The sequence below is a fragment of the Sciurus carolinensis genome, chromosome 10, assembly GCF_902686445.1.
Source record: "Sciurus carolinensis chromosome 10, mSciCar1.2, whole genome shotgun sequence".
NCBI lineage: Eukaryota > Metazoa > Chordata > Mammalia > Rodentia > Sciuridae > Sciurus > Sciurus carolinensis.
Genome location: NC_062222.1, coordinates 30,993,567 through 31,020,660, shown reverse-complemented (window position 1 = coordinate 31,020,660; position 27,094 = coordinate 30,993,567). Strand labels below are relative to the sequence as shown.

General features: G+C 35.1%; 1 protein-coding gene across 1 annotated transcript; it reads left to right on the top strand.

Moving 5' to 3' along the window:
* Asic5 (acid sensing ion channel subunit family member 5) lies at positions 1 to 26,586 on the top strand. Its single transcript, XM_047565675.1, has 10 exons — positions 1 to 40; positions 2,515 to 2,821; positions 9,620 to 9,857; positions 11,669 to 11,794; positions 13,849 to 13,998; positions 15,080 to 15,227; positions 17,634 to 17,690; positions 19,997 to 20,165; positions 24,873 to 24,964; positions 26,396 to 26,586. Exons 1-10 carry the CDS (start codon positions 1 to 3, stop codon positions 26,584 to 26,586), a joined length of 1,518 nt encoding a protein of 505 aa, XP_047421631.1.
* Positions 26,587 to 27,094: the final 508 nt, after the last annotated feature.

Here is a 27,094-nt window from a genome sequence, read left to right as displayed (position 1 = left end):
ATGGAGAAGATCAAGAAATCAAAAGCGTACGCTGAGAAAGGTAGGTGAAGAGGAAGATCCTCTGAAGAGTCGTGATTTTCATTCCTAATAAAATACAGGAATAGAAATAAGGAAAGGGAAAAAGATATTTTTTATTCATGTAGGAAATATGATTTTCAATATTATTTGAACATAATATATGTAATACGAGTTTTTGAAAACAATACAGTTTTAGTCACTTAGGAAAAGAGTAATTTGTACTGAGAAACTCAAAATTTGTTTTAAAATATTATCATATGTTAGAACTTGGTTTGGTATGTTTCTTTTGGTCTCTAGCTATCATGTGCTGCAAGTTTTACTTTTAAATCCAGTATAACTTGTGTCATGTTCTTCAAAATGCTTCTATGGTGACCAATGTTCTATGCCAACTCTACTTGCCATAATTACACAGTACATACTTCAGTCAGAAAGGAAGAAGTTTCTGCTTTATGGACTGGTGGGTAATTTATTCAACCAATTCTGATCCTCCTGACAGGACTACATCACCTTCCTTCTTCATTATTCATCTGAAATTATAGTTTTGTAAAAAACCTTTACTAAATCCCTAGTTAATAGCTGAGATCACTTTAGTAAGGCTAACTCAATAGTCTAGGAGTAAATCTTTATTGTATGGGCTGATTTCTAAAAGCAAACGTGAAACTAAAAATAAAAATTAAGCATTACTAAAAATAAAACTTTACTAAACATAAAACATTGCCTTTCCATGGTAATGTTTACCAGCAGCCATATTTTGCTTGACTGGTTACTAGTTATTAGACTACTTTCCCCTTCTGGTAACTTTAATCCCTGTAATAAGAAGGGTAAAAGTTGCCTAGAGATGGAGTTGGCTTTTTATCAGAATAAGTTCTCCATATGTGTCTGAAATTAATGACTAAATAACACAAAAAGCATAATTAGATTTATCTTTCTAATTAGTAATGACAATAACTTTTTATGCAGTCATTTTTCCCTGGGACTCTGTCATATAGTTTATATAGGCTGCCTAATTCGATACCAAAAAGAAATTACATAGGTGTTATTGTAAAATTTAAGTACAACTTCAAGCTAATGATATGAATACAATTGTTCCTGCTTAATGTATAAAATCTTTAAAATAATCATAATATAATTTACAAGTGTCTAAACACTAGACAGTTCACTTCCTAATGAAATGACACTACTAGAAAATGTTGATAATTGCTTTTTAATGTATATTTACATATCCCATAACTGCATAAAAAGTTTAGTTAATTGACTGAATGTACGTAGAGTTTGCAATCTTTTAGGAGTAATTTAATGCTGACTAATTGACTAAAATAATAATTTTTGAAGCAAATTATACAAAAGTTAAAAATATTTTGAGCACCGTGAGGCAATTAAAAATCAATTTTCACATGAGAATTTTAGATGGTTTCCAAAACCCTGAATATTTTAACATTTAAAGCATCACTACTAACAGGTAGAATAAAATGATCTAATACTGCTGAATACTGATCATAGTCTAGGTAAGATGCTAGCCTCTCCAAGTATTACACTATTTAATACAACGAAGTCATGAGGCAGATGCAATTACTGCCATTTGACAGAAGAGATATGAGGTTAAGAAACTCGGCTGAGGTCGTGCAGGTGGTGAGAGGTGAGGCCTGGATCAGAAGCCAGATCTTCCCAATGCAAAAGTCATGTCATCCTCTAAATTGAATTACTCTTCCCTCAGCCAAGAGTGTCTTTGCATCTTCTACTGAAAAACAATAACACATTAAACCAAAAGAAAATTCTGTGAATGTTACATAGAGCCAAAAATATTTTAATGCAAACCCCTTCCAACTGATACCAATTAACACTATTTGATTCATTGTTGATAACATTGAAAGGATGAATTCACGTTCTAAAAAGGTAGGAAATAGATTACTTAACTAATGATGCAATTTTAATTTAAACACTCTCACTAAATAACCAAGAGAGAAATAAAATAGTTGTGTACCAAACCTTACCAAGTAGGGAAGTTGCAATTACCATAAATTACAATACTGTTGGACAAAGATTAATTGAAGAACTGATGTTTTTACCCTCATTTATGACTCTCAGAATAAGCCTAATTTTGTTCACGACATTTAAAGGACCTTGAGATTCACCAGGGAGAAATGCTATTTTAAAAATTCATGCTCATTTTTTAAAAAGATTATCGCTTATTGTAAGCAACCATTCAAGGTGAATTGAATTTGAAGCTGCACGTAACAGTATATTGATATGATGCCAATAATATCTTTGCTGTAACAATGAGCATTCTCTGAATACCATTAGCATATTTTCAATAGACCCAACACTTAGACTCCTTGACTCCTGCATAAATCACCCAATGAACAGGAAAAAAGAAATGAAAAAGAATAAAAAGAATAGCCTGATTGACCACTTGTCACTTGTGATTTTTACAGGTAACATTAAGGCTTCCTAACTCATGAATTTTTTGTTTAATTATATTTTGGGCAAAACCTTAAGGATTCTTGGGAAAGATAAAGCTTTACCTTTCAAAGAAACCACTACCATCTTCCACTGACCGAAAGAAGTTCGACCATGACTTTGCCATCTCCACTTCGTTTCATGGGGTGCATAACATCGTTCGGAACCAGAGCAAAATTCGCAAGGTGATGTGGTTATCGGTGGTGCTGGGTTGCGTATCACTTGTGGTGTGGCAGATCTACAGTCGTTTGGTCAACTACTTCACATGGCCAACCACAACGTCTATCGAGGTTCAGTATGTGGAAAAAATTGAGTTTCCAGCTGTGACATTTTGTAATTTGAACAGGTAAAAATTATTCTTTTAATAATAATTGCTTCTTATAATTTTGCTAGTATAACTCTACCGTCAGTTTTCTTATGCACTATTTTCCATGTGTAAAACCAAGGAAAGTCTTAAACTATGCATAAAAGCACAAAATTAGGAAAGTAAAGAAACTTTTTGTCTTCTTTCACTTATTTTATTGGTTGCTTTCCTTCCTCAATTATATGCTAGTATGTAGCAAACCCTGTGGTTTAATAGATGTAAAAGTCTTGATTCCTGCACTTAAAATTTTTCTTCATCAGTTAAAAAGGGAAATATAAATCATCACAATGCAAATGTGATCGCATGATACAATAAAGGTACATGTGAAGCTCTGAATGCACAGGAACAGAGGAGTAGTCACCACCTGGGGTATGGAAGTCTGGATATAAAAGAGGATTAGAGAGTGGGTTGTAGGTAGAGATGAGGAAGAACTGAGAGAGGGAACTACTGGGCACATGCATGGAGATATGAAAAGTTCCCTTGTACATGTGATGACACAGTTAATGTAGCAGATGCAAGACCAGCTCCTGGGAAGTTGCGCAGGGTCCTGAGCTTACAAGAGCTTTATTCTTGACTTAATTCTCTGCTGTCATTCTTGTGTCCTCACCTGGAGCTCACTGCAGAAAGCCACAATTCACTAACTGCACCAAGTATACTGAGAAGAGGGCAGTTTCCCCTAGGAGGCCTTACAGCCCCATAGCTGCCTGTGGTGAAGCTTAAAAGATCACAAATAGGATTTTCACCTGGGTGGGCTGAGGAGCTCTTTAAGAACCCTCACTTATAAGCTGTTTGACCATAAACAAGTCACTTAATCTTCTTAGCTTCTGTTTTTTAAATGCATAAAGTTACAAACCATCTGTTTTACATACTTGCCATTATAGCGGAGGAGGTGGTAGTTCTTCATTTTGTTTTATTTTTGGGGTAATTCCAGAACAGGTGCTCAGTTTTCCAGTATGTGTTATAGCATGATTGGGTGACTTAGTATCTCAAAAACTCAAGACATGTACCAAGATCTCAAAAAGTAATGATAGATCAATTCTCTCCCAAGAAAAAAGACTTTCAGTACTCACCACTTCAAACTGTTTTAAATGTGTCCTAAGGAAAGCAAAGATTGTTTGTAGCAACACTTGTTTGAAGAGCAAATGTAGATCCCACTTCCAGAAAGACCATGTGAAGTGTTCCAGACTCTCCCCAGGGAAACCACCACAACTGGTGACAACTACTTTTAAAAGTAACATTTAAAGTATTTGGAAATATTTATTCAGGAACCTTTGCTATCTCAGTAAAAAAAAAAAAAAAAAAAAGAAAAAAAAAGGCAGGATCTTTAAGACTTGAACCACAAAACTGTTCTTGTTCCCTGTCTCAGAGTGACAGAAAATACACTCCAGCTGGTTTGAGAAGACAGGGCTTCAGTTGCCCTCAGCTCCTAGCCGCGGGCCACAGTGTGCCCTGGGAGGTTCAGACTGCCAGCATGACTCATCCAATCCAGCTCTGTGCTGTAGAAACCAAGTTCCAGATGGGAACAGCTTAAAGTTGGGGACACTCTTCTTCTGTGTGATTCCCATGTGCACAGTGAGGCTGTACGCATGGGAGGTAGCTTGAGAAGACTCGCCATCACTCTTACCCCAGCCTGCTCTTGTGGAGGTTCTGCCTTGGGAGAGTCAAGGTCAGAAAACCACAAATCACTACCCTATACAGAACTTGCAAACATTTTTCCTGGAAGGAGAAGCAGGACAAGGGAGAACTTCAAAGCTCTCTCTAAGGGAACAGACTTTGTTTGTAACTGAGATAGTGAGGTTCAAGTCTAAGGGCACTCTTAATAAACAGTATAGCCAGGAGTACTAGGGCGTACTTGTAATCCAGCAACCAAGGAGACTGAGGCAGGAGGATCATAGGTTCCAGGCCAGCCTCCACAACTCAGGAAGGCCCTGACCCAAAATAAAAAAGGGTTAGCAATATAGCTCATTGGTAACATGCCTCTGGGCTCAATCTCCAGGGCTACAAAAATAAATAAATAAACAAACAAACAAATAAATAATTAAAAGCAATATATATTTTGGTGGTAAGAAACTGAAAGGAAGCTGGTCGTTTCATAAGAACAACAAGCTAAATCATGGTTTATCAGTGATAATCTAGAAAAGAAAATCAGACCCCAGAGATATTTATGCCCCAGGGTATTGTTAAAAATGGCAAAGCTTGAAATTAGTGGATCCTAACAACTACTTGTGATCCCAATAGAGGCAGATAGCTTCACAGGGAAATTAGTGAGACAGTCAGATAAAGCCTCCTAGAACCATTGGGTTTATTTCTAAGGATAGGTACCAAAATCTCTTCAATATGTGTGAACATAAGAACAGACCATTTTCTAATACTACCCTTGCCTATAAAAAAAAATCATTTTAATAGTCATGCAAATAAGTGATAACAATGGTCTATATACCTTTCCTGCAATACAAATTTTAAAATGAAAATAAATACTATAATATAAAAATAAGGGAAATAATGCATTAATACTTTCTAACATTAATATATCTTTAAAAGACATATTTTAATCTGTTGCAACAATTGATAATAACATTATATTTCCATTATTCAGTCTTTCTGCAAATTTGTCAGTTACCTTCATCTAACTTAACCTTTCTTATATACATCACTGTTTAATAAGCAGATCAGATTTGTTAATTTAGCTTCACTCATTATTTCTTTATTTATTTTGTTGTACTGGGACTTGAATCTGAGGGCATTCTACCACTAAGCTACATTCCCAGCACTTTTTATTCATTTATTTTTTAAATTTTCAGACAGATTCTCTTTAAGTTGCCCAGGCTATTCTCAAACTTGCAATTCTCCTGCCTCAGCTCCTGAATCTCTGGGATTATAGGCATGTGCCACTGGGCCAAGTCACTTACAGTTTATTAATGAATACTTTAATTTTGAAATTTTCTTTCACATAAAGCAGTGCCTATTAAAATGGAAAGACAAACTCTTAAAGATACATTTGCCATTCATAAATATCATATTGCACAATAAATTCCAGAAATTGAAATACTATCATGCCTTTTCAAATAACTGTGTCAAAAATTTCCACTAAAATATCTTTACCATAAATTTCACAATAAATTTCCATTTTATTTAGCTAAATTTTCTGAAATATATTTTTTTCGTCTACTAAAATAAGAGAGAAAGGCAGATGATGTGAGTCCTGGTATTAATTAACCCATTGTTTTAGAACAAATAATTCAAGTTTTGTCTCTTCATCTTTACAATCTGTGTGCTTGCTTACCTTAGTCCAAATCTGTGTGAATGAAAAATGTGTGTGTGTGTGCATGGTAAAGGAGTTTTAATGAAAGGTAAAACCATAACTCTGATACAAAGATAAAATAAATACACTTCAATGATTTTTTCAGTTAGTGAAAGAATTGATAAGATGTTGGAATTGATTCAAAAGGGAATCCAACAGACATTCTTCCCTATTTTCCACTCCACAAAAAGTTCTGTAAAATATAAATTTCTTGTTAATACATGATGTACTTGGACCTGGCTTGGCAGGTTTTAATGAAAGTCTGAGTCAGGCATCAATTTGGACATCAGTTGAAATTTTGCATTTGGGTCATATAATTTAGGGAATTGCATTTAGAACCATTAGTATATATAGAAGAACAGATTTAGTCTAGTCATTAGTTACCCTTATTGTACCCACCATTATTAGTACAATAGAAATGTTTTAAAAGGACATTTTAAAATCATCCCTTTCAACATTTTTACCTATTGTACTCCCACCTCCCACAAACGTGGTAATTCCTTCATTTGTCTGCATAATGGTTTTGACAAGCATCCAGTGAACATTGTGTGAGGGAGGACTGCCTCTTAGCCTATGCAAGATTCCAAAGTTGCAGGGCTGTGGAACAGATTCCTGATACTCTGTCAGTCATTCAGAGTTAGGGAACCTGAAGTATCTTAGAGACTTAATCCCTCAATACAGAGTTAACTGTGCACTTTTCCCCCCAAATCTATTGCTAATCTAAACTTGATTCCTGAAAAGATCCCCAGAAATACTTTTGACCAAAAAAAGCAAGATTACTAACTATGCTATAGTTAGGGAAAATTCCACCACAATATAGGCTGAATAGAGTCTCTGAATGAGAAAGACAGAGGAGGTAATTTGCAGGGTTTTAAGATGTGGACTGGCCTTATGAGAATCAGAGCTGGTTATATAAGATATAAGTTGATACTTATCATGAAAACAGCTTTAATCTCTGAAACCTGAAAGATAATGTTGGTTTAGGATTTTTTTAATTTTCTTTCTTTTTATTTTGTTTTGTTGTTTTTTATATGCCCTACCTTGACCAGGAAAGAACTAGTTATGTCTTGAATTAGGAAGAAAAATTATGTATGTACAAAAGCTAATATAAAGGAAAATGAAAATAAAATGTAGGATATAACCATAATGAAATATAAACTCATTTCAGTAAGAATAGTTAATAAAAAGACAAAAGATAACAAGTGCTGGTAAGGATGTGGTGAAAAAGGAATCCGTGCACATTCTCGGTAGGAATGTGAATCAATACAGCCATTACGGAAAGTAGTGTGGAAGTTCTTCAATATATTAAAAACAGATCTACCATATGATCCGGCAATCCAACTACTGGGTGTTTTTTCAAAGGAAATGAAATCAGTATATTGAAGAGATATAAAAATTCCCAAGTTCATTGTAGCATTACTCGCTGGGGCTAAGAGTTGGGAACAAGCTAAATGCCCATCAGCTGATGAATAGATAAAGATATGATACAGTGGAATGCTCAGCCATAAAAAGAATGAAGTTCTAGGCCGGGTACAGTGGCACACACCTGTAATCGCAGCAGATCAGGAGGCTGAGGCAGGAGGATCTTGAGTTCAAAGCCAGCCTCAGCAAAATGAGGCATTAAACAACTCAGTGAGATCCTATCTCTAAGTAAAATACAAAATAGGCCTGGGGATGTGGCTCTGTAGTCGAGGGCCTCTGGGTTCAATCCCTGGTACTCCCCTACCCCCGCACAACAAAATAAACAAACACAAAAAAAAGAAAGAAAGAAAGAAAGAAGGAAAGAAGGAAGGAAGGAAGGAAGGAAGGAAGTCAAGAGAGAAAGAAAGAAAGAAAGAAGGAAAGAAAGAAAGAAAGAAGGAAAGAAAGAAAGAAAGGAAGGAAAGAAAGAAAGAAAGAAGGAAGGAAGGAAGGAAGGAAAGAAAGAAGGAAGGAAAGAAGGAAAGAAAGGAAAGAAAGGAGAGAAACAAGTCTGGCATGTTTACCAGTATGGATGGAACCAGAAATCATTATGTTAAGAGAAATAAGCCAGTCACAGAAAGACAAGTGTCACATGATCCTGCTTACATGGAGAATCTTAAAAAGTTGATCTCATAGAGATTGAGAGTGGTTACCATTCTGGATGGAGAATTGTTGACCCGTGGGTATGAAGTTATACTTGGAAAGAAGAAGTTATGGTGTTCTGTTGCACCATAAGATAACTACAGAGAACAGTAATGTAGTATGTATTTGAAAATGAGAGAAGAAAGGTTTTGAATGATTTTTTCCATATAGACATAACAAATGTTTGAGGATATAGATATGTTTAACCTGATATAAATGTTATACAAATATACAAGAGTTGAAATATCATGTTACTCCATTAAAATGTATAATTTTCATATATCAGTTGAAAATACATGTAATACTACATGCAAAAGAAAGCAAGAACTCCATGTAACATAAGGCAAAATTTGCTTAGCAAAACAAGAGCATTTTAAGGTAATATAGTAGTTAGATTAAGTAGATCATTTCTGCTTTGCTCACCAAGAGGACACTTTGACAATAATGAGATATTTATTTAATGAATATGTACCTATCACATTATATTCCAGGCACATGTCTAAATGTTTTCAGAAAAAAATAACTTATAACATATTGAGTTAGGTTATAGTAACATATATCAATTGTACAACTGAGGAAACCAAGTGGTAAGAAGATGAAGAAATTTGCTAAGTAATACTATTAAGTGTCTGTAACAACGAGAACTCAAAAAACAAAAAAACAAAAAACAAAAACAAAAAAACCCCAGAACTTCTAGGAGTGATATAGAATAAGGAGTTTACTAGAGGGGTTAAATCCTACTCAGTTATTCACCTGGCTAAGCAGCTTTTGTAAATCTGTTACTCCTGTTTCTGGTGCTGGTCCTCCAGCCTAAAAGAAAAATGGCTGTGTAGTAGAGAAAACAAAGAGCAAATGGAATTATGTGCCTCTTGTTCACCACCTCCAATCTTCATGGCGTGAGTGACTCGGGAAGTTGGCACCTTCACCAAGCGGCACTCTGTCTCACCCAACTCAGCATTTGAAGTAGTTGAAGGGGATCAGACAGGCCTGGAAGAATCGCCATCTGACTGTTGCCCAGTCTAGCAAGTTGAGTTGGCAGATAAACCCTAATGTTTTGGAGTTCCTGCCCTACAATGTACTTCAGAATGTAGCCACATGCATACAAGGAAGGGAAAGCTCAGAATATAGTGACAACTGTAGTGACAACTCATTTAATCAGATGCAGAACAAAACTATGAATGTAGCAGAGCTGGGATTTGAACCCAGGAAATCTGGCTCCTAAATGTAGTTTCTATTTTCTCAACTCTGCCTTTGACAGAAGAAAAAATTAGGTCTAAGATCCATTAGGAAACTGGTAAGAGTTCAAATGTTTGATGTCTTCTAGATAATTCCAAGTCTTTATTATTCTAACGGTTGCTTTTTGTTCCTACTAATAGGTTTCAAACAGATGCCGTAGCCAAATTTGGCATCATTGTCTACTTATGGCACACTGTATCCAAAGTTCTCCATCTTCAGAAAATCAATGCCAATTCCACTGGCTTTAAAGAGGCTGTTGATTTTGTTGAGAGTCACCAAAACTTCAGCATTACAGACTTTGTCAAGAATAATGGTTTTTATCTTGATAATAGCACTTTGCTAGCATGTGAATTTTTTGGAATACCATGTGGTCCAAAGGTAATGATTTGATAATTTCTTTAAATGTGATGAAAATAATAAGCTACTCTTTGGTACTGTTTCACATTGAGATGAAGTTTACTTTCTCATAACATATAATTCTATTATTTATACAATTAATCTACATTTAAGATAAAAAGTGGAATATCTGGAGTCTGTTAGTAAGGAGATTTGTAGACAACTTGGTCCCATATTTTTTCTCTATTGTCAATTCTGAAGTCTGTGTTAGGGATTCTAAGTAAACTTCAAATTCATGCTTCTGGGGTACAATTCTTTATCATTTTGGTAGCACACAGTAAACAAATAGAAATGCCTGAGAGATGATTGACAGAGATGAAGAAACTGAAGAAAGATGGCCTAAATTCTCATTTAGGAGGTTTTTCTAATCTTGTTTTTTTATTTACCAATATATTTCAACTCACCACCAGGAAATTTTGGACTAGAAATAAGTTTTTCAGTTGCACATTACAGAAACCCAATTCTGGTAAGGTGAAAAGTACAAAGAAAAACTGGCTTAACTGGGAACACTTAGAGGAGAAATAGTTTCAAAAATGGTGCACCAAGGAAAGGAAGCACACAGATTGTAAAGATGAAGAGATTAAATTTGAATCATTTATTCTAAAACAATGGGTTAATTAATACCAGGACTCACACCGTCTGCCTTTCTCTCTTATTTTAGTAGAGGAAAATATATTTCAGAAAATTTAACTAAATAAAATGGAAATTTATTATGAAATTTATGGTAAAGATATTTTAGTGGAAATTTTTGACACAGTTATTTGAAAAGGCATGATAGTATTTCAATTTCTGGAATTTATCGTGCAATATGATATTTATGAATGGCAAATGTATCTTTAAGAGTTTGTCCTTCCATTTTAATAGGCACTGCTTTATGTGAAAGAAAATTTCAAAATTAAAGTATTCATTAATAAACTGTAAGTGACTTGGCCCAGTGGCACATGCCTATAATCCCAGAGATTCAGGAGCTGAGGCAGGAGAATTGCAAGTTTGAGAATAGCCTGGGCAACTTAAAGAGAACCTGTCTGAAAATTTAAAAAATAAATGAATAAAAAGTGCTGGGAATGTAGCTTAGTGGTAGAATGCCCTCAGATTCAAGTCCCAGTACAACAAAATAAATAAAGAAATAACACAAGTTGGTTTCTTTCTATATGAGTTCTCCCTACATAGAGCCAAAATGGCTGAAGGGAATCCTAGACTTTCATTATCATAGGTTAATACTCCAGCATCCAATGCAGTATTCCTATGGAAGACTGATTAGCTCTACTAGGGACACATATGAATTCCTGAACCAATCACCAAATCAAGAGGATCAGGTACTGAGATCAGCTCAGCTTATCAAATGCATACCTCTCTAGTGACTGGAGGAGGTCAAAGGGGTAGAATAATGTGATTGACAGCTCCACCATAAACATATGGATGGACAAGAAGTGATTTCTCAAAGATAATAGAAGCTGTATTCCACCTCCACCGGTAAAACTGTGTTTCCAAGAATCCTTAGTAAAACATAAAAAAAAGAATAATTTCTTAAATGTCATAAAAGCAAGTTAATTGTATATGAAAATGTTTCATCTAAGGATTAACTTGTGCATTGACAAGTGTATATTAAAGAGAAATAAAAGTTATCATTGAATACACACATAAATCACCAGAACATTCTATCTGATATTCTTGTATTCTTGTTTAGACATCATGATTTGAAGAAACAAAAAAAAGATCTAACAATTTAAATCTTAGAAGTAATGAAAATACCCAACTGATTGTATTGTATTTGGTTCATTTTTATATTGCAGGACTTTAAACATACCTTCACTGAATATGGAAATTGCTTTACTTTTAATCATGCTGAAAGTATCCAAGGAAGGAGAAAAGTGAGTGTCTCTGGAAGAGGCTTAAGCCTGCTCTTCGATGTCAATCAGGTATTGAATTTTCTTCAACCTAGCCAGGATTCCAAACAAATAGGGACATGGGTTAAAAAATTTTTTTTTTTTACCCTGTCAAATATCTCCTAACATTTGGACATTATTTCGGTTTTTGTCTGTTTAGCCCAATGTCCCCTAAGTTCTATATAACTATTGACTTAGAGATTAAAAAGACAAAATTTGGATGTATAATCTCAAGATTTTGAGTTGTCCTACTTATCTCTGTTAATGTGGCTCCAAGAATTGTTCTTGCTACAAAGTAAAAAAATCAGAGATTTCTAAGTTGCATGTATATAGTTAATTTAAGATAACTATATATGCATTTAAGAAATAATTTGGTAAGATTTTCATGTAGTATGTTCTAGAAAGGAACCATATATAAACATTTGATAAAGCATAGTATCCATATCTGGAAAAATACTAAGAAAATAATTGCTCTACATATATTATAGTCCGAACTTTGTCCAAAACTAGCTTTGGGAAAATTATAGTTAGACAAAGAAATTTTTTGAATCTAGACCTAGGAAGCAGGTATTCAGACTCTAAAGAAATGCATTGGTGATGTTTTCAAGAGCTGGTATAACTCCAATCATGGTTAATTCTCACTTTCTGTCTTGTAGAATCTCTTTCACTATTACACATTTAGAGGTACTACACTCTGTAGATTTATAAATGAGGATTATGCAATGCTTATACTTTAAGAATTCAGAATCATGCAATTAATTAATGGCAAAGATGACAAATAAACCTGGTCTCCTTGAATCCCACCAAGTCACATTATTCCCTAATGGACATGAATGAGGCCATTGGCTACTTTCATTTTATTTTAGTTTTGGTATTGAGAATTGAATCCAGGGTATGTAATACTGTGCAATATCCCTAGCTCCTTTTTTGCTTTTAAATTTTATTCTGAGACAGGATCTGTCTAAGATGCTTAGGTATTCACTAAGTTACTGAGGCTAGCTTTGAATTTGTGATCCTCCTGCCTCAGCCTCCATTGTCTCCTTTTAAAGAATTTCTGTTAAGGTACTTTTACTTCGTGTATCCCACTGAAGATATTTTTATTTATGTCCAAATACAACATTGTACACCATAATGCCCCTTCCTACCCGTACTGGTGTGTGTGCATATACACACATATATATATTTGACTAATATATATGTTTGACTAATATTATATATAGGACATATATATTTCACTTCTATGTGTATTTGATCAATATTTTCAAGTCATTCAAACATTAGCCCTGAGGTCAGTTCAAATATTAATTACAAATTTTATGACCTAAAATTTTCCACATATTTTCAAAATGCAAATAAAATATACATATTCAATTCTATGTTCTACAAGTTATCAGCATTGAGATATTTTTCCAGACTAGCCACTTAACTGTTTTTTAGAGGTTACAACAGGCCCAGGAGATACAGGATTCTGTGTTGTAAATAGAATATGAAGCATGTTTATTAAAGGTAATTGCATAAGCAGTTATTTACCAAAAAAAAAAAAAAAAAAATCAATTCTCAAGTTTATTCTTGGTACTTATAGCCTAAAAGTACAACTAACGGCAAAGTCACTGAAAGTTTCATCTTAAATTTCTTTATGGGGCAGAGGATTTATATCAAACTGGCACTGGTGTCAACCTTCACTGTTATGGGAAAATAAATTTGAATTTTGAATAAGGACAGGGACTTTAATTGCAAAAAGAATGACAAATGATTCTCTAAAACACATGAATCAAAGAAAACAACCAAGGATGAAGCAATGAAAGGCAGCTGGGGAGGAGAGGAGAAGAGGAAACCAGATTGCTGGCAGTTATTTCATCTAGAGTGAAAAGTGGAAAAATACAGAGGCTGAGAGCTGTGATTCAGACATTCAAAGTATGTCCTAGGCATTTAATTTCCGTACCTTTTATGTAAAGGAGATTGAATTGCAATATGAAACAATTGATTCCAGGTAAGTTCAATGCCACCATGAGATCTGATGAATCTCCAGCTGTGTAGAACTGATCTAATTACTCTGCAATTTGAGAGCACATGTATTTTCATTTCAGGAAGAATTTACTGATTACCCGGGCCTGGGTTTTGCCGATGCTGGGATCATCTTTGTTATTCATTCACCCAGGAAAGAGCCACAGTTTGTTGGCTTAGGGTTGTATTCCCCCGTGGGAATGCACGCACAGGTGACAATCCGCCAGCTGAAGGTAAAGATGGGACCGGAGAATGCATTAGTTATGGAAATAGTGCCTTTCACTAGAAATCCTTTTCTTTTGTGCTTTTAAACCATGGTGGGACATCTTAAAGTTTTAATTAGATTCTTTATGGAGAAAAATACACAGTAAAAGCAGTGAATTCACCTATACAACATAAGAGAAAACTGGGAAGCCAAGCCAAACCAGGGTGACTGAATTTCACTAGAAATTAAGAATGAGGATAGACCCAAGCTGCTGAACCGTGTGTTCTCATTTGAACTATGTGGGAAGGAGGAAATGAAATAGAGCAGACAATCTTGGCGTTGGGGCTGGTCTGCCAGGTTTCCATTTTCCAGCCAATTATGCTCTTTCATTTCCTTAATTATCTTTATGAATTTGCATTCCCTCCCTGTTGCTATTGAGGAAGGTAATATTTCCCTTTCATAGGTATGTGAAGTTTAACTGAAGTAACACAAAGAAAAAATTAACTTTATTGACTGGTATTTAATAGGTGTTCAATAAAGCCTTTATTATTTGTGATTTTGATTTTTTGGTTGGGCTGATTGATATACTAACATAACATTTACATAAATTATTCTTTTTCCTTATATGAGTAATTTTTGGAATGATGATTCTGTCTGATCTTATAGATTAGCATTTGAGAAAAATGCCGGAAGGTCATCGTTATACTTAACTTCAGGGACATTCAGGTTAATTGGGTAACCAAAATAGGCAAGTATACTCAATTCAAAAACATCATGGAGCTCTGAGAAAATTTTGAAAGTGTCTGGCCTGGTTCAGTGGTGCATGCCTATAAACAGAGCGGTTTGGGAGGCTGAGTCAAGAGGATGGCAAGTTCAAAGTCAGCCTCAGCAACTTAGGGAGGCCCTAAGTAACTTAGCGCCACCCTATCTCAAAATAAAAAATATAAAGGGCTGAGGCTGTGACTCAGTAGTTAAGTGCCCCTGAGTTCAGGTTTAATACCCAGTATCTGCCCTTCCCACAAACGAGAGTCTCCATTCTCTCTGATGGAAGATGGGTGGAATGACTGAGATATATCTCCTGTGCATCAGGTGTTAATTTTAATCTTAAGACAGTTCACCAAGAATACCCTTGGGGAGAATGCAATCCTAACATCAAGCTCCAGAATTTTCCCTACTACAGCACTTATGGGTGTTTGAAGGAATGCAAAGCCCAGCACATAGAAAAGCAGTGTGGATGTTTGCCTTTCCTGCTTCCAGGTAAATAGTGACATTTCCTCCCTTACTCAATTATACTTACTTAATTTGAAACATAGGATATCAATGTGTCATTATATTGTTTTCCATTTTGGTGAAATTCTATGCTGGAAAACGTCATCTCAACTGATAAATTTGAAATCCTGGAGTCATTGCAGAGATTTCGGGAAAAGAAAATTGTGTTACCAGGGTGGGTCCTAAATTCTTATCCCAAAGGTTAAAAATGGATGCTCTCAAATACTTAAAACTATACATCAAGGTTTTCTTAGTGTGAAAGAGACATAAAGTCATGTATGTTGTGTTTCTGACTGTGAAGATTTCTTTGAGAGGGTGAAAGGAGCTTCACGTCTCCTTTGCATACTATTGGAAGCATTTCCAGGATCGGGGATATGAGGCAGGCCTTGAAGTGGGCCAAGGAGCAGACTGGATACGAATTAAATCCAAACCAAGCAGAGCATCTCAGCCTCACAATTTCTCATCTAGGAGATCCTGACTAAGTCATGTAACCTCTGTGCCCATAAAATGGGGAGAATATTGTTCCGCCTTGCAGGGTTGTTTCAAGGATGGACTAAGCATGTAAGTGGTTTAAAAAGTGGCTGACAGAATAGAATATAGTCTAGATAAATGTTGGGCATTTTCATTCAGTTTTCTTCATCCTCCTCCCACAGGATCGTCATGGAGATGTGGGCTGGATTTGGGCCTCACCTGTTTGCCTATACCAGTTTGCCATTATGATCTCTTCCCCTTCCTCTTCACCCGCCTTCTTCTCACACACTTACACAAAGACTTACACTAATTACTCTTCTGACAAGACAATCTAACGGTGAACTTTTCCAGGGATTTCAAATTATTATTTCCTTCTTTCTAGAATGTAGATGACTGATCTCTGTATGCCCCCCCACCATAAAAACAAAAAACAAACAAACAAAAACCTGCCACCCTACAAACTTCTGGCTTTGATTTGCCTTTCCCAATTATATTGGAAAAGTTACTGGAGACAAGTCTGAATGGATCATGCTGTGTAATGCTTGTATCTTAAAATTTATTATGTTTTATAAAATACAAACTGAATAATTAATACGGATCAGAAACTAGGGAAGATGCTACATAAAACAGAGCATGACATCTGCGTGAACAGTAGGATGTATCAATTATTTCCAGGACTAGCATGTTCTTTGGCTAAATCCTCACACATCCCTGCCTACACTTACAGAAGAGGAAACTGAGACTTATAAAGTGAATTATCTATAGTAACACCATTAACAATTTGAAGAAACACAACCCCAAATCAGATGGGTAGAAAGTTGAAATTATATTTTTTTTATACTGCTGCCTCTAAAACATACACCTCTTTGTATTCCATTGTAATTTGGGAAACTGATTAGCTTATAGTGTGATGCCTGTTATATTCAAATGTGACTTAAAAGAGCACCTTTTTGTGACTTCTGGCTGCTTGAGGTCCCCTAAGATATGAGATATGAGTCGTTTCATTGTCTCTTCTAATGGAAGAAATATTCTTGTGAGAATTAAGGAACAATTTGGAAAAATGAGACTTTTTACTGACAATGTCAGAAGCAGATTTTTCTTCTGTTTTTCACTTCTGGCAGTTCTTTCACAAAGAATACTTTGGTGCTGTGAGGCAAGCATTTCACAAATTGTCCACAAATTCTAAGTGGATAATATCCTGATTTTCGGGGCTATTGAACAAACACTGTGGCTAACCCTGGAGATCACAAGGGTTATAGCAACAGAAAAATATTCTATTAAAGTTCAGTGACTAAGGATTTAGAATCATACAGGGAATGAAACTCAGCTTGAATGTATCTTGATTTTGTTATTTGTCTCAAGATCCACAGAAGCTGCTTATCAAATATTGGTACTTATCTGCCTCCATCCTACCCCTAGAAAGATAGCCCATCATGTTAGTGTGCATGTGTGTGTGTGTGTGTGTATGTGTGTGTGTGTGTGTGTGTTTGTGTGTGTTTGTCAGGGAGATGAAGGAACAAGGGAGATGATAAGTCTGAAAGCAATTTTAAATTAAAAAGCTACTTAAAAATAGCTAGTTTATAAGTACTTAAAATATTGGTTCCACTTAAAGGTTTTAGAGTTGTATAGACAAATGGAAAGAAATAAGAAATTATACTTCCTCTCAATATAAACTTTCATAGGATCCTAACATTTTTTTCATACTCACATTCAAAAAATATAAATGTCCATATGCATGGATGGAAGGGTGGATGAAGGAGGGATGTCAGTATGAGATGTATTTTTGCAGTAGGGTGTTTATTTTATAAAATACAAAGTTTTAGGACTTGGGTATAGCTTAGGGGTTGGGCTTAAGGTATTGGGTTCAATTGCCAGCACCCACCTAAAAGAATTAAACGTGTATTACACTTGTTGTTTTTTAAGGAATTGGGATAGAATGTGACCTACAAAAATACTACAACTGTGTTTCTCCTATGCTTGGTAAGTGGCTTAATTTTTTTGTTTAATTTTCAGGATTTATATTAAAGTTACTTAGAGTAATATGAGACATAAAATCATAGTTTGGATAGCACAGAAATGAAATATAAAACAGACAATAACAGGGAATTTTTTTAATGATCTTAAACAATTTACATAGACAGTAAAAACAAAAACAAAAACCAAACAAACTAAATACCTCTGATTCCAAGACATATCTCACTGAAATGTACACAGTAGCAAAGTAACAGCATCAGTGTTCTGGCTTTTATTTCCAAATCTTTATGTTGTTTTTCAATTATTGTTCTTTTTAAATTATAAAATAGACTTACTTTTTTCCTTATTACATAAATAAAATATTTGTTGTGAATAGTTTAAATAGAAAATAAATTATGTAGGAGCTGGACATACAGCTCAGTTGGTAGAGTGCCTGCCTTGCATGCACAAGGTCCTGGGTTCAAACCCCAGCACAAAAAAAAAAAAAAAATAAGAAGTTGTGTAAAAATCAGTAGAAGCTTTATTACTTCAAGAATTATTCTGAGAATGATCTCTTCATTTATTCATTTTATTATATGTTCAGGTTACATATGAAATTTTTATATAAATGGAATCACAACTGCACATGCTCTATATATTAGGAACAGTATCTTAAGTAGTCTTTTGCTTTGCTTACATACCTGTTTTAACTTCCAGCCAATGTTAATGATATGTTTTCTGCCATAACTTTCTCCACATATATTCACATTTATGACCTTAAATCATTGGTTGTTTTATTAAATGGAATCCTAATACATATCCTTTTATGAAAGCGGGTTTTTCTAATGCATTGTGGAAGTATCTCCAGGATAGCTGGAATAGATTTAACAACTTCTTTTAAGTGGTTGTAAAATATTTCAAGATATCAGTTTGAATACAAAGGATCTTATATTTTTCTATAACTCATAAGCTAGTTGTGCAAAAACAGCATTGATGACCAAAAGAGTTGAAATTATGTTGCCAGTCTTTCATCCCATCCCTGATGGAGGCTGGAGGGAGAGCTGATGGTGGCTGGTGTGTGTATGGGGTTACTTCATGCAAGGTTTTCTATAGGGACTGTTGTGGGATAATAGGGTCACAAGTGGTGTGTGTGTGTGTGTATGTGTGTGTGTAAGTGTATGTGTGAGCATATGAGTGTGTCAGAATGTATTAGTATATTGAGTATGAGTATGTGAATGATAGTGTAAGGGTATGCATGTGCATGTATGTGTGAGTGTGTAAATGAAATTATGACAGTGTGAGTGTATATGAGTGTAAGAAAAGAATGGTGATTTTTACTAGTAATCTTAAAGAATAAGAGGATGTATGCATAATTACACACCAAAGGAGCGTCAGTGTTAGAGAGTGGAAAACAAGTCCAAAGGTGGCCACTGATTGAGGGGTTTTGGTGAACAGCAGGTTCATGAGAACAAAGGTTTTCTTCATTAAAACCAAAAAAGAAAAACAAGAATCAGAGTAGAGACAGGTGAGGAACAGTAAGAAGGTGCCTGGGAGGTGATACAAAGGAAACACCTCCTCCAGAGCCCTTTACCTCCAGACACATGTGCATTTTGACTTGGTGGAACTAAAGGAGGACAGAGAATCTAGTGGCTGATTGAAAATTACTGGTCCACAGAAATAACACTCCAAACATCAGCAGCACTCATTAGATTTTGAAACAAGATCATTTCATTATGTTGAAACAAGATGAATTCGGTTTAAACTCAAGTCATTGTCTTTCAAGGGTTGTATTTGAAAGTTCCTCTCAAAGTGTAAATGTCACACAAAAAAACTTTTTCATCCCTCTCTCATCCAAATAGCTGATATTTTATGGAAATAGGCCCAGACATTTGCTGGAAAGAATCTATTTCTAATAAAAGATTCCAGTGACTCAATGAAGTCAAAGATAGCAACTCTTTATGTTCTGTCTTCTTTGCTGCATGAATAGTGAAATGCAAACATCATTTGTTAAGAAAATAGTGATAAAATCTGTAATCCCTTTAAAAAAAAATAAAAGTGAAATCACTTCAGACTGGGGATGTAGCTCAGTGGTAGAGCACTTGCCTAGCATGCCTAAGGTTCTGGGTCCAAACTCCAGTAATGGAAAAAAATTATATATGATATGTATACATATAAATAAACTTTTATATATATATGTATATAAACTTTTATATATACAAACTATATGTATAGGCTTATATATATAAACTTTTTTATATTATTTATCTAAAAAGTTCTGTTCTCCCCATTGTGAAATATTCTTCCCTAATACCCTGTCCTGATTTGCATTTCAGACCATATTGAATTTAAGGGATTATGTACCATGGGAACCCATAATTCTAGCTGCCCTGTTTCTTGTGAAGAAACTGAATACCCTGCTACCATTTCTTATTCCACTTTTCCAAGTCAAAAAGCTTTAAAATATCTTTCCAAGAAGTTGAATCAAAGCCAGGAATATATCAGGTAATCTTATTAGTCTCACCGATTATTCATTTCTTTCTTCATTGAAAACTTTAGAAGTCTCAGGAAATAAAATGCTGATCAATCAAGGGAGGGAGTAGCTTATGGAATTGAATTAATAATTTAATTAATAATAAGTATAGACATTTAACATTAGGTAAGATCATGTCTTTCATCTCCTTACTTTAATTGTGTGAAAATAAAATGATACTAGCTGGAAGCATTTGCTCAGTCTGTTATTTCCATGGAACCAGTACTTCTCAGTCTTCTGTCCTCTCTTGGTCCCCTTGGCTGTACCAAATCATGCAATCATGTACCAGGAAAAGGGATCTGCTTGTTGGAGTCATTTAAGTAGTATAGGATCACACCTGATTTGCCCCAACTGGGAAATAAGAATGCTGACTAATATCAATACGTGCTTGAAAATATGACAATTTCTACCTTTACATTTTATAGTTTGACTCTCCTAATAACTGTGTAAAGTAGATTGGAACAGAAAAACTACTATTCTCATTTCACAAGGAAGAAATTGAAGCACACTGTATTTTAAGTAACTGATCTATCAGGATAGTCAATGGCACAGAAAGCAATTATGCTTGAAAACTTTGACTCTGATGCTCATGTCTTTTTCAAAGATTCTCAATTCTAATTCTCCTTATTAACTAAATGTTAAATTCTCCTTTCTATTATACATATTGCTCTTAGAAATTATAAATGAAATTTCCTAAGAATTTCTTGCTTTTTTTTAAATGAGGGAGGACATTTAACGTTTTTCTCCATTTCTTATTTATATTTTTTAGTCCTAGACCTGAAACAACAATAATTTAATATTTGCTATTTATAATTATATCTATGAAAATAAGTATATTAATTAATTTAAACTTGATTTGTATTTGCACAGTCAAGTAACTAACTTTGAAAGCATGTTTTGATTTATCTTTACCTTGGAATTTACTCTAATTAAAATTTTAAAAGTTCAACCATGTAAGAAGACAATAAAATGATCTTTACAAATCAGGAATAAAAATGTATTTGCATCAAGACAGCGTTCCTGGGGTATGATTTCAAACAATAGATTAAATGACGAAGAGGTAGAAAATTTGCAGTTAGTCTTTACATATAGTGCTGCCTCCAATGCAGATATCTTTTTCTATTTCATTTTAATGTGGGGAACTGATTCATTTGGAGTTTTATGTCTGTTTTATTTAAATATGTCTTAGAAGAGCACTTTGTATGACTTTCAACTATTAGAGATCTCCTGAGTTTCAAAATTATTTAATTTGCAAGGAATGTAGGTATGATTTTGGAGACATACTGGCAAATCAGAAAAGAAATCCATGCCTTCAACAAGATGATACTAGAGAATACTGTTTTTTCCCTCCTGAACTCATATTATTATGAATAGTTCTCCAATTAATCCTACCATGAGTGGCTTGTAGGGACCTCAGTGGTTGTATAATAGAGGTTGTTACCACAGGACTAAGGCAGATAGAGAGCAAAGGTGTGGGTCTCAGGGCTTGCCCAGATCCTGTACAGAGATAGTTAGAAGTCACACATGTAATTAAGAAACTTGTTTGTGTACTATTAGCTGAAATCAAAGAGTAGTAAATCGGAAAACACATGCAATTTCTCAGGAGAGAAAACCTGAAATCTTAGCAGCAATATGATTCAAAAAGAAGCAATCTCTAATTTAATCATGAAGCTTCTATGGGGCAGAAATCAACCCCAGCCTATGGCAGTTCCAGGGTCTCTTGGGGCAGCTGCTGAGCCCCCCCATCATGAAGGGAAGAAGTTCAGCTTCACAGAAGCATGCAGTGTGGAGGTGACTACAGTGGTAAATTTGAAATAAAGTCGATTTCATCAGTTGTACAAGTGAAGTTTTAAGGTTTTTCTATGTTAACAAATTTTGAAATTAAAATTATATGAAACCAACCTATGCAAAACCTGTTCACTCCTTTTAACACAGCATGTTCAAGTACCTGAAAGCATTTCCTTAGCATTTGGTAATACAATAAATACTCATTTTTATTTGTTCTCTTTGCCCCTTTTAAGATTCAGATTTTATTTTATAATTCTGCATTCCTAAGACAAACAAATGTTATTGGACTTAATTGAATAAAGTCACTACCACCAGGAGGCACAGATTCGGTGAGACCAAAATTACTGTTCAAATCGGTTGCCTGAGAGAAGTTGAGTAAATATCATAGTACTTTTATGGGAGAGGAATTTATCTTCTCTCAGAAACACAGATGGGTAATGCTTGAAAATGATCATGGATGTTGTGCTTGAGAAATTAAAGTAATATTATCTGGGTACATGCAAATTAGAGCACAATGGAGGACAAAATGATTGGAATATTACTGAAATTTCTGAACTTCCAAGACAACTTTATTATTTCTTTCACTTTAGCAACTGCTTTATTATTGGTAAACATTACTACACCCCCTTGATTATCTCTCTAAATATTGCACATTCTCCTGTTACCCATGGTTAAACCAATGGAAATTAAGTACACATATTAATGATGCATTTTGAATTAAGTGTATTTAGGAATATTGATTAAAACCTGTAAACAATAGGGAGTGATTTACAGCCACACTCCTTAGATAAAGAACATGACATAATCTCAGGAATCATTACCAAAAGGATCCATTCTCAGTGATAACTATCAGCCATCTGAAAATCACGAGGTGGTTGGTTTCCAGTTCTGCTTATCACACAGAGAAGTTAATTTTTATCCACTCATATATTGGTTTCATCTTTAACTTGTTACCTTTTTCCATTTTTACAAATATAAATGAGCACCTGTTATGTGCTAGGATTCAAGGGATATTCTAGGCATAAAGGATACGTCAGTATAAGAAGGATAAAGATTGCTGCCTTGTTGTGCCTGATTCCCCTGGGGTGGAAATGGACATGAAGGGCTTGTACTCACATTAGATGGCACTAGGTACTGTGACAGGAGAGACAGTAGAAACTGGTCTAGGGAAGCCAAAGTCAGAGAAGGTCATTCTTAGGGTTGTGGATCATGCAGGAAAGACCTCCCTGAGAAGGTGACAGTTGAGCAAAAACCTGAAGCGGTGGTTCTCCAAGGTCCTTGGAGGAGTTTTACTAGAAGTACATGGGAAGTCTCAGTGCAGGGGCTAGGTTGAGCCAAAGTGTCATGATCCAGCAGTTGCAGAAGTATGTTTCCATTAACATGTGATGAACAGAGCGTGTATATTTGCTGAGGTAGGGTACCTTAAGTTGGAAGCAGAAGAACCAGTCAAAAGGCTGAGACAATAATCCATGTGAGAGACTAAGGATGCTTGGACAATAAGTGGGTTGTGAAATGGTGGGACACCAGATATACTTTGAAGAAGAGACCAAACTGGATTTCCTGTTGAATCAGCTATGGTGTTTGAAACTAAACTATCGCGTTCCCTCTGGCCGCAGAGAGAGACACGACAAACGTCTGAAGCTTTGGAAGTTTATTGTGCACAGTCTTCCTTTCTTTCCCTCTTTTCTAATCCCTTTCTCTCTTTTCTTTCTCTCGCTCTCTTTCCCTCTGCTTAACTCTCGCCTGCTCCGGTCGCTCAGCTCCTCCCGCTCGGCTCACGTCCTCACTCGCACTCTTCTTCCTCACTTCTTCTCCTACTCTCAGCTTCTTCTTCTCTCAGCTTCTTCTTACTCCCAGCTTCCGCTTCAGCAGCCGCTTACTCCCCCACCCACCAAGCTTATATACACTTCAACCAATCAGGGGAGAGCACACGAGGTAAACGCGCGGACAGCTGCAGGCATAGAATAGGTACACGAGGGGGGCATGCTCTAATCACATCTTTAACTAGCCAATCATTGGAATTCGCTGGTTGTTTACTGTATAGCTGGCCGCTTTTGGCTCAGCGCCAGGCGCCATCTTGACCATGCTCAAGGCTGGGGGTCCCGGGAACCCCGACACTAAACATTATAAATGGGAAAGATATCAAGAGTGTAAATTGGAATATATTAAATTATTATGCATACAAGTTGAAAAACAGGAAGCATTTCAATGTGTTAATGAAGTTCAAGGTAGTCTTTTGCAAAAGAGAGTGAGGACCTCCAAATATAAAGAGCTGTCATTTGCAAATAGTGTTTAGCCACTCTGGTCACCTGTAAAGATTTCCAGAGGACATTAAGAAAACAGAATCTTTGCTCAACTATGACAATGACAAAAAGTCAATAACATTTATGGATCACTCATCATATGCCAGGTTCTTTGTCCATTCTGCATGTACAACACAACTCAACTCTTCCCCAACACAACTCAAGTTCAGCTCAAAACTCCTTACCACTGCTGAGAAAACCAATTTTTACTTGGGTAAAAATGTGATTTCTCTAGGATCACATAAGTCACAAAGGAAAAAAAAAACCAGGATTTTTGAATTAAAACTAAACATACATGTAAATATTTGTAAATAGTTTAATCTACTCAGTACATGTTTACATTTAATGTCCTTTTCTGGTATCTCAGGAATGAGGCATGAATTGTGGGGTCTGGAAAATATTTTCCCCAAATTCCAACAAGACCAAAGTGCCTTCCACATGCTAATTGGAATTAATGATGAATAGAGATGCAGTGTCTAATTCAACATTAAATAGCATCTGAATTGAAATGAGTGCTACTGTTGTCAGATGAGGAATAAAGGTAGAGCTGCCAGTCTTGAACTGCATTAATTCTGTTTTAATCCCCAGGGAGAATCTTGTGAACATCGAAATAAACTATGGTGACTTAAACTATAAGATAACTCAGCAACAGAAGGCAGTGAGTGTGTCTGAGTTACTTGGTAAGTGTTATCTAGATCTTCCTCAATGTTCCTCTATTTTCTATTTTCCTTTTATATTTATGGCTTGGCTTATCAATGAAGGAGACACAATTAATAGCACTTGTCATTTGCCTGCTTTTTAAATCCAACATTTTTGCACTCCCTAGAAACACTGCAAGTTGACCTCAAAGGCTTTGATAAAGAAATGACTGTTGCTCACTATCTCGTACTTACATTTATATTTTACTCTCTTGATGGACAATCCTGTCATCAAGGGGCTGTTACAGTGTTTTAGCAGGTGGAATTCAGCCACCTCATACCCCCACATGGAGTTTCTCCCCAGGGAGGGTTAAAAAGAACTTGAGCAAGGAAAAATGGTCATTTAGTTGACAACCACTGTTCATTCTCTTTCATGGTACTGTCCCTAATGAACATACTTGCTGACTTCCTAGCTCCCATTGCCTTTTAGAGGAAGCCACATAGGAGATGGAAGACAGCATTAGAGTCAGGCAAAATGACAGCACTCTGATCTAGCAGCTGATAGGAAGTTTACAAACTCTCCAAAGTTCTTGAAGTATAGAAGCCTATAGAAGTATAGAAGCAGAGAAGCCTATACTTCATGACCACGCTTTACAAAATTGGCAGGACCCTGAGAATGACTCATGGCAACAAATAATAATTAATGAAGTGATGTGTTTAAGAAGGCAGTTGTTTAAATTGTCAAATTCACTGAGACAAAAAGTAAAAGGGTGATTGACAGGGAGGGACTGGAGGAAGATAGAGTTACTGGCTCTTCAAACAGTTTTCACTGGGGAAAATGAAAACATTTGCTGATGGGTGTTAAAAAATGTGAATGTACTTAGTGCCACAGAATGTACATTTAAAAATGATTAAATGATAAATTTTATGATATGAATATTTAAGCACAATAAAAAGCACAAACAGTAAAAATAAATACATATTTAAAGACATTTGAAAAGGCAGTGCTGTGTTGATATATTTTAGTTCAATGAAATATTATGTATGCCTAAAAAGAAATAAAGTTTGGGCTCTTAAAGTCCCAGTTGCTTGGAAATTAATTTTCTAGGAAACTCTAATGCTATCTGGATGTCTCATTACTTTAAATTTCTCACATAGAATTGAATTTGAAATTATTTAGGAAACTTTAAGAATTTACCTAGACTTCCTATCTTCCAAAGTCTGAGTTAGAAATTTGGAAACAGATTTTATGTTTACCTTATTTGTCCATTTAAAGGTGATTTGTATGAATATTATTGTTGCATGAAACTAGTTGCTATTACTTTACTTGTACCATATTTTAAGATAATACAATTAATCTATCTTCATATAATAGCAGTTAATTTATTTGTTTCAAATAATTTCACTTCTAACAATGTTTAATTTTCTTTCTATAAAAACACATAACAAATTCTGAATTGATTTTGATTATAGCAGATCTTGGCGGTCAGCTGGGCCTGTTTTGTGGAGCCAGTGTGATCACAATTATAGAAATTATTGAATATTTATTCACCAATTTCTATTGGATATGCATTTTCTTTTTGCTGAAGATACCTGAAATGACTCAGCGGGCTCCTGCATCTCAGAATCATCTGGGGAATAAAAATCAGATAGAAGAGTGCTAATGTTCAGTTAGAATAAAAGTCTTTCTTTTTTTCTTCTCATTACCTTCAGATTTTTCACGGCTAATTCATTGTTATAATCCTTTATGCTATCATTTTGAGAGTTCAATAAAAGTCATTGAAGATATCTATTTATATATAAATATATTTCTATTTATTTTGTTTATAGATATAAAAGAAAAAGGATTGTCCACTTTTTTTTTTTTTTTTTTTTTTTTTTTTTTTTTTTGCTTAAGTGATTAAGGGGTAAATAACTTGACCGGAAACAATAAAATGGAAGGACTATTTAGAGAAGGTATTCATCTTCAACTTGTTACAATACTCAGCATTCAAATAATTCCTCAGAATTTTAAATATATGTATATTAGCTCTTTAAGGACCGATGAAAGAACCCAGGGAGTTTGTATTTTGAAAGGCAAGGCTACAACTCTCTTACCTACAGAAAAATGGAAGAACTTTCTGAAGATATTAAAATATTGTGAGTACAAAAGACCTTAGGTTTACAACACAA

Bases quoted from the DNA above. Each gene is read 5' to 3' on its own strand.
- Asic5 (XM_047565675.1), top strand. From the start codon at position 1: ATGGAGAAGATCAAGAAATCAAAAGCGTACGCTGAGAAAG. The intron at 2,822-9,619 runs GTAAAAATTATT...TCCTACTAATAG, and splicing joins ACATTTTGTAATTTGAACAG to GTTTCAAACAGATGCCGTAG. The intron at 13,999-15,079 runs GTAAAGATGGGA...TTTAATCTTAAG, and splicing joins TGACAATCCGCCAGCTGAAG to ACAGTTCACCAAGAATACCC.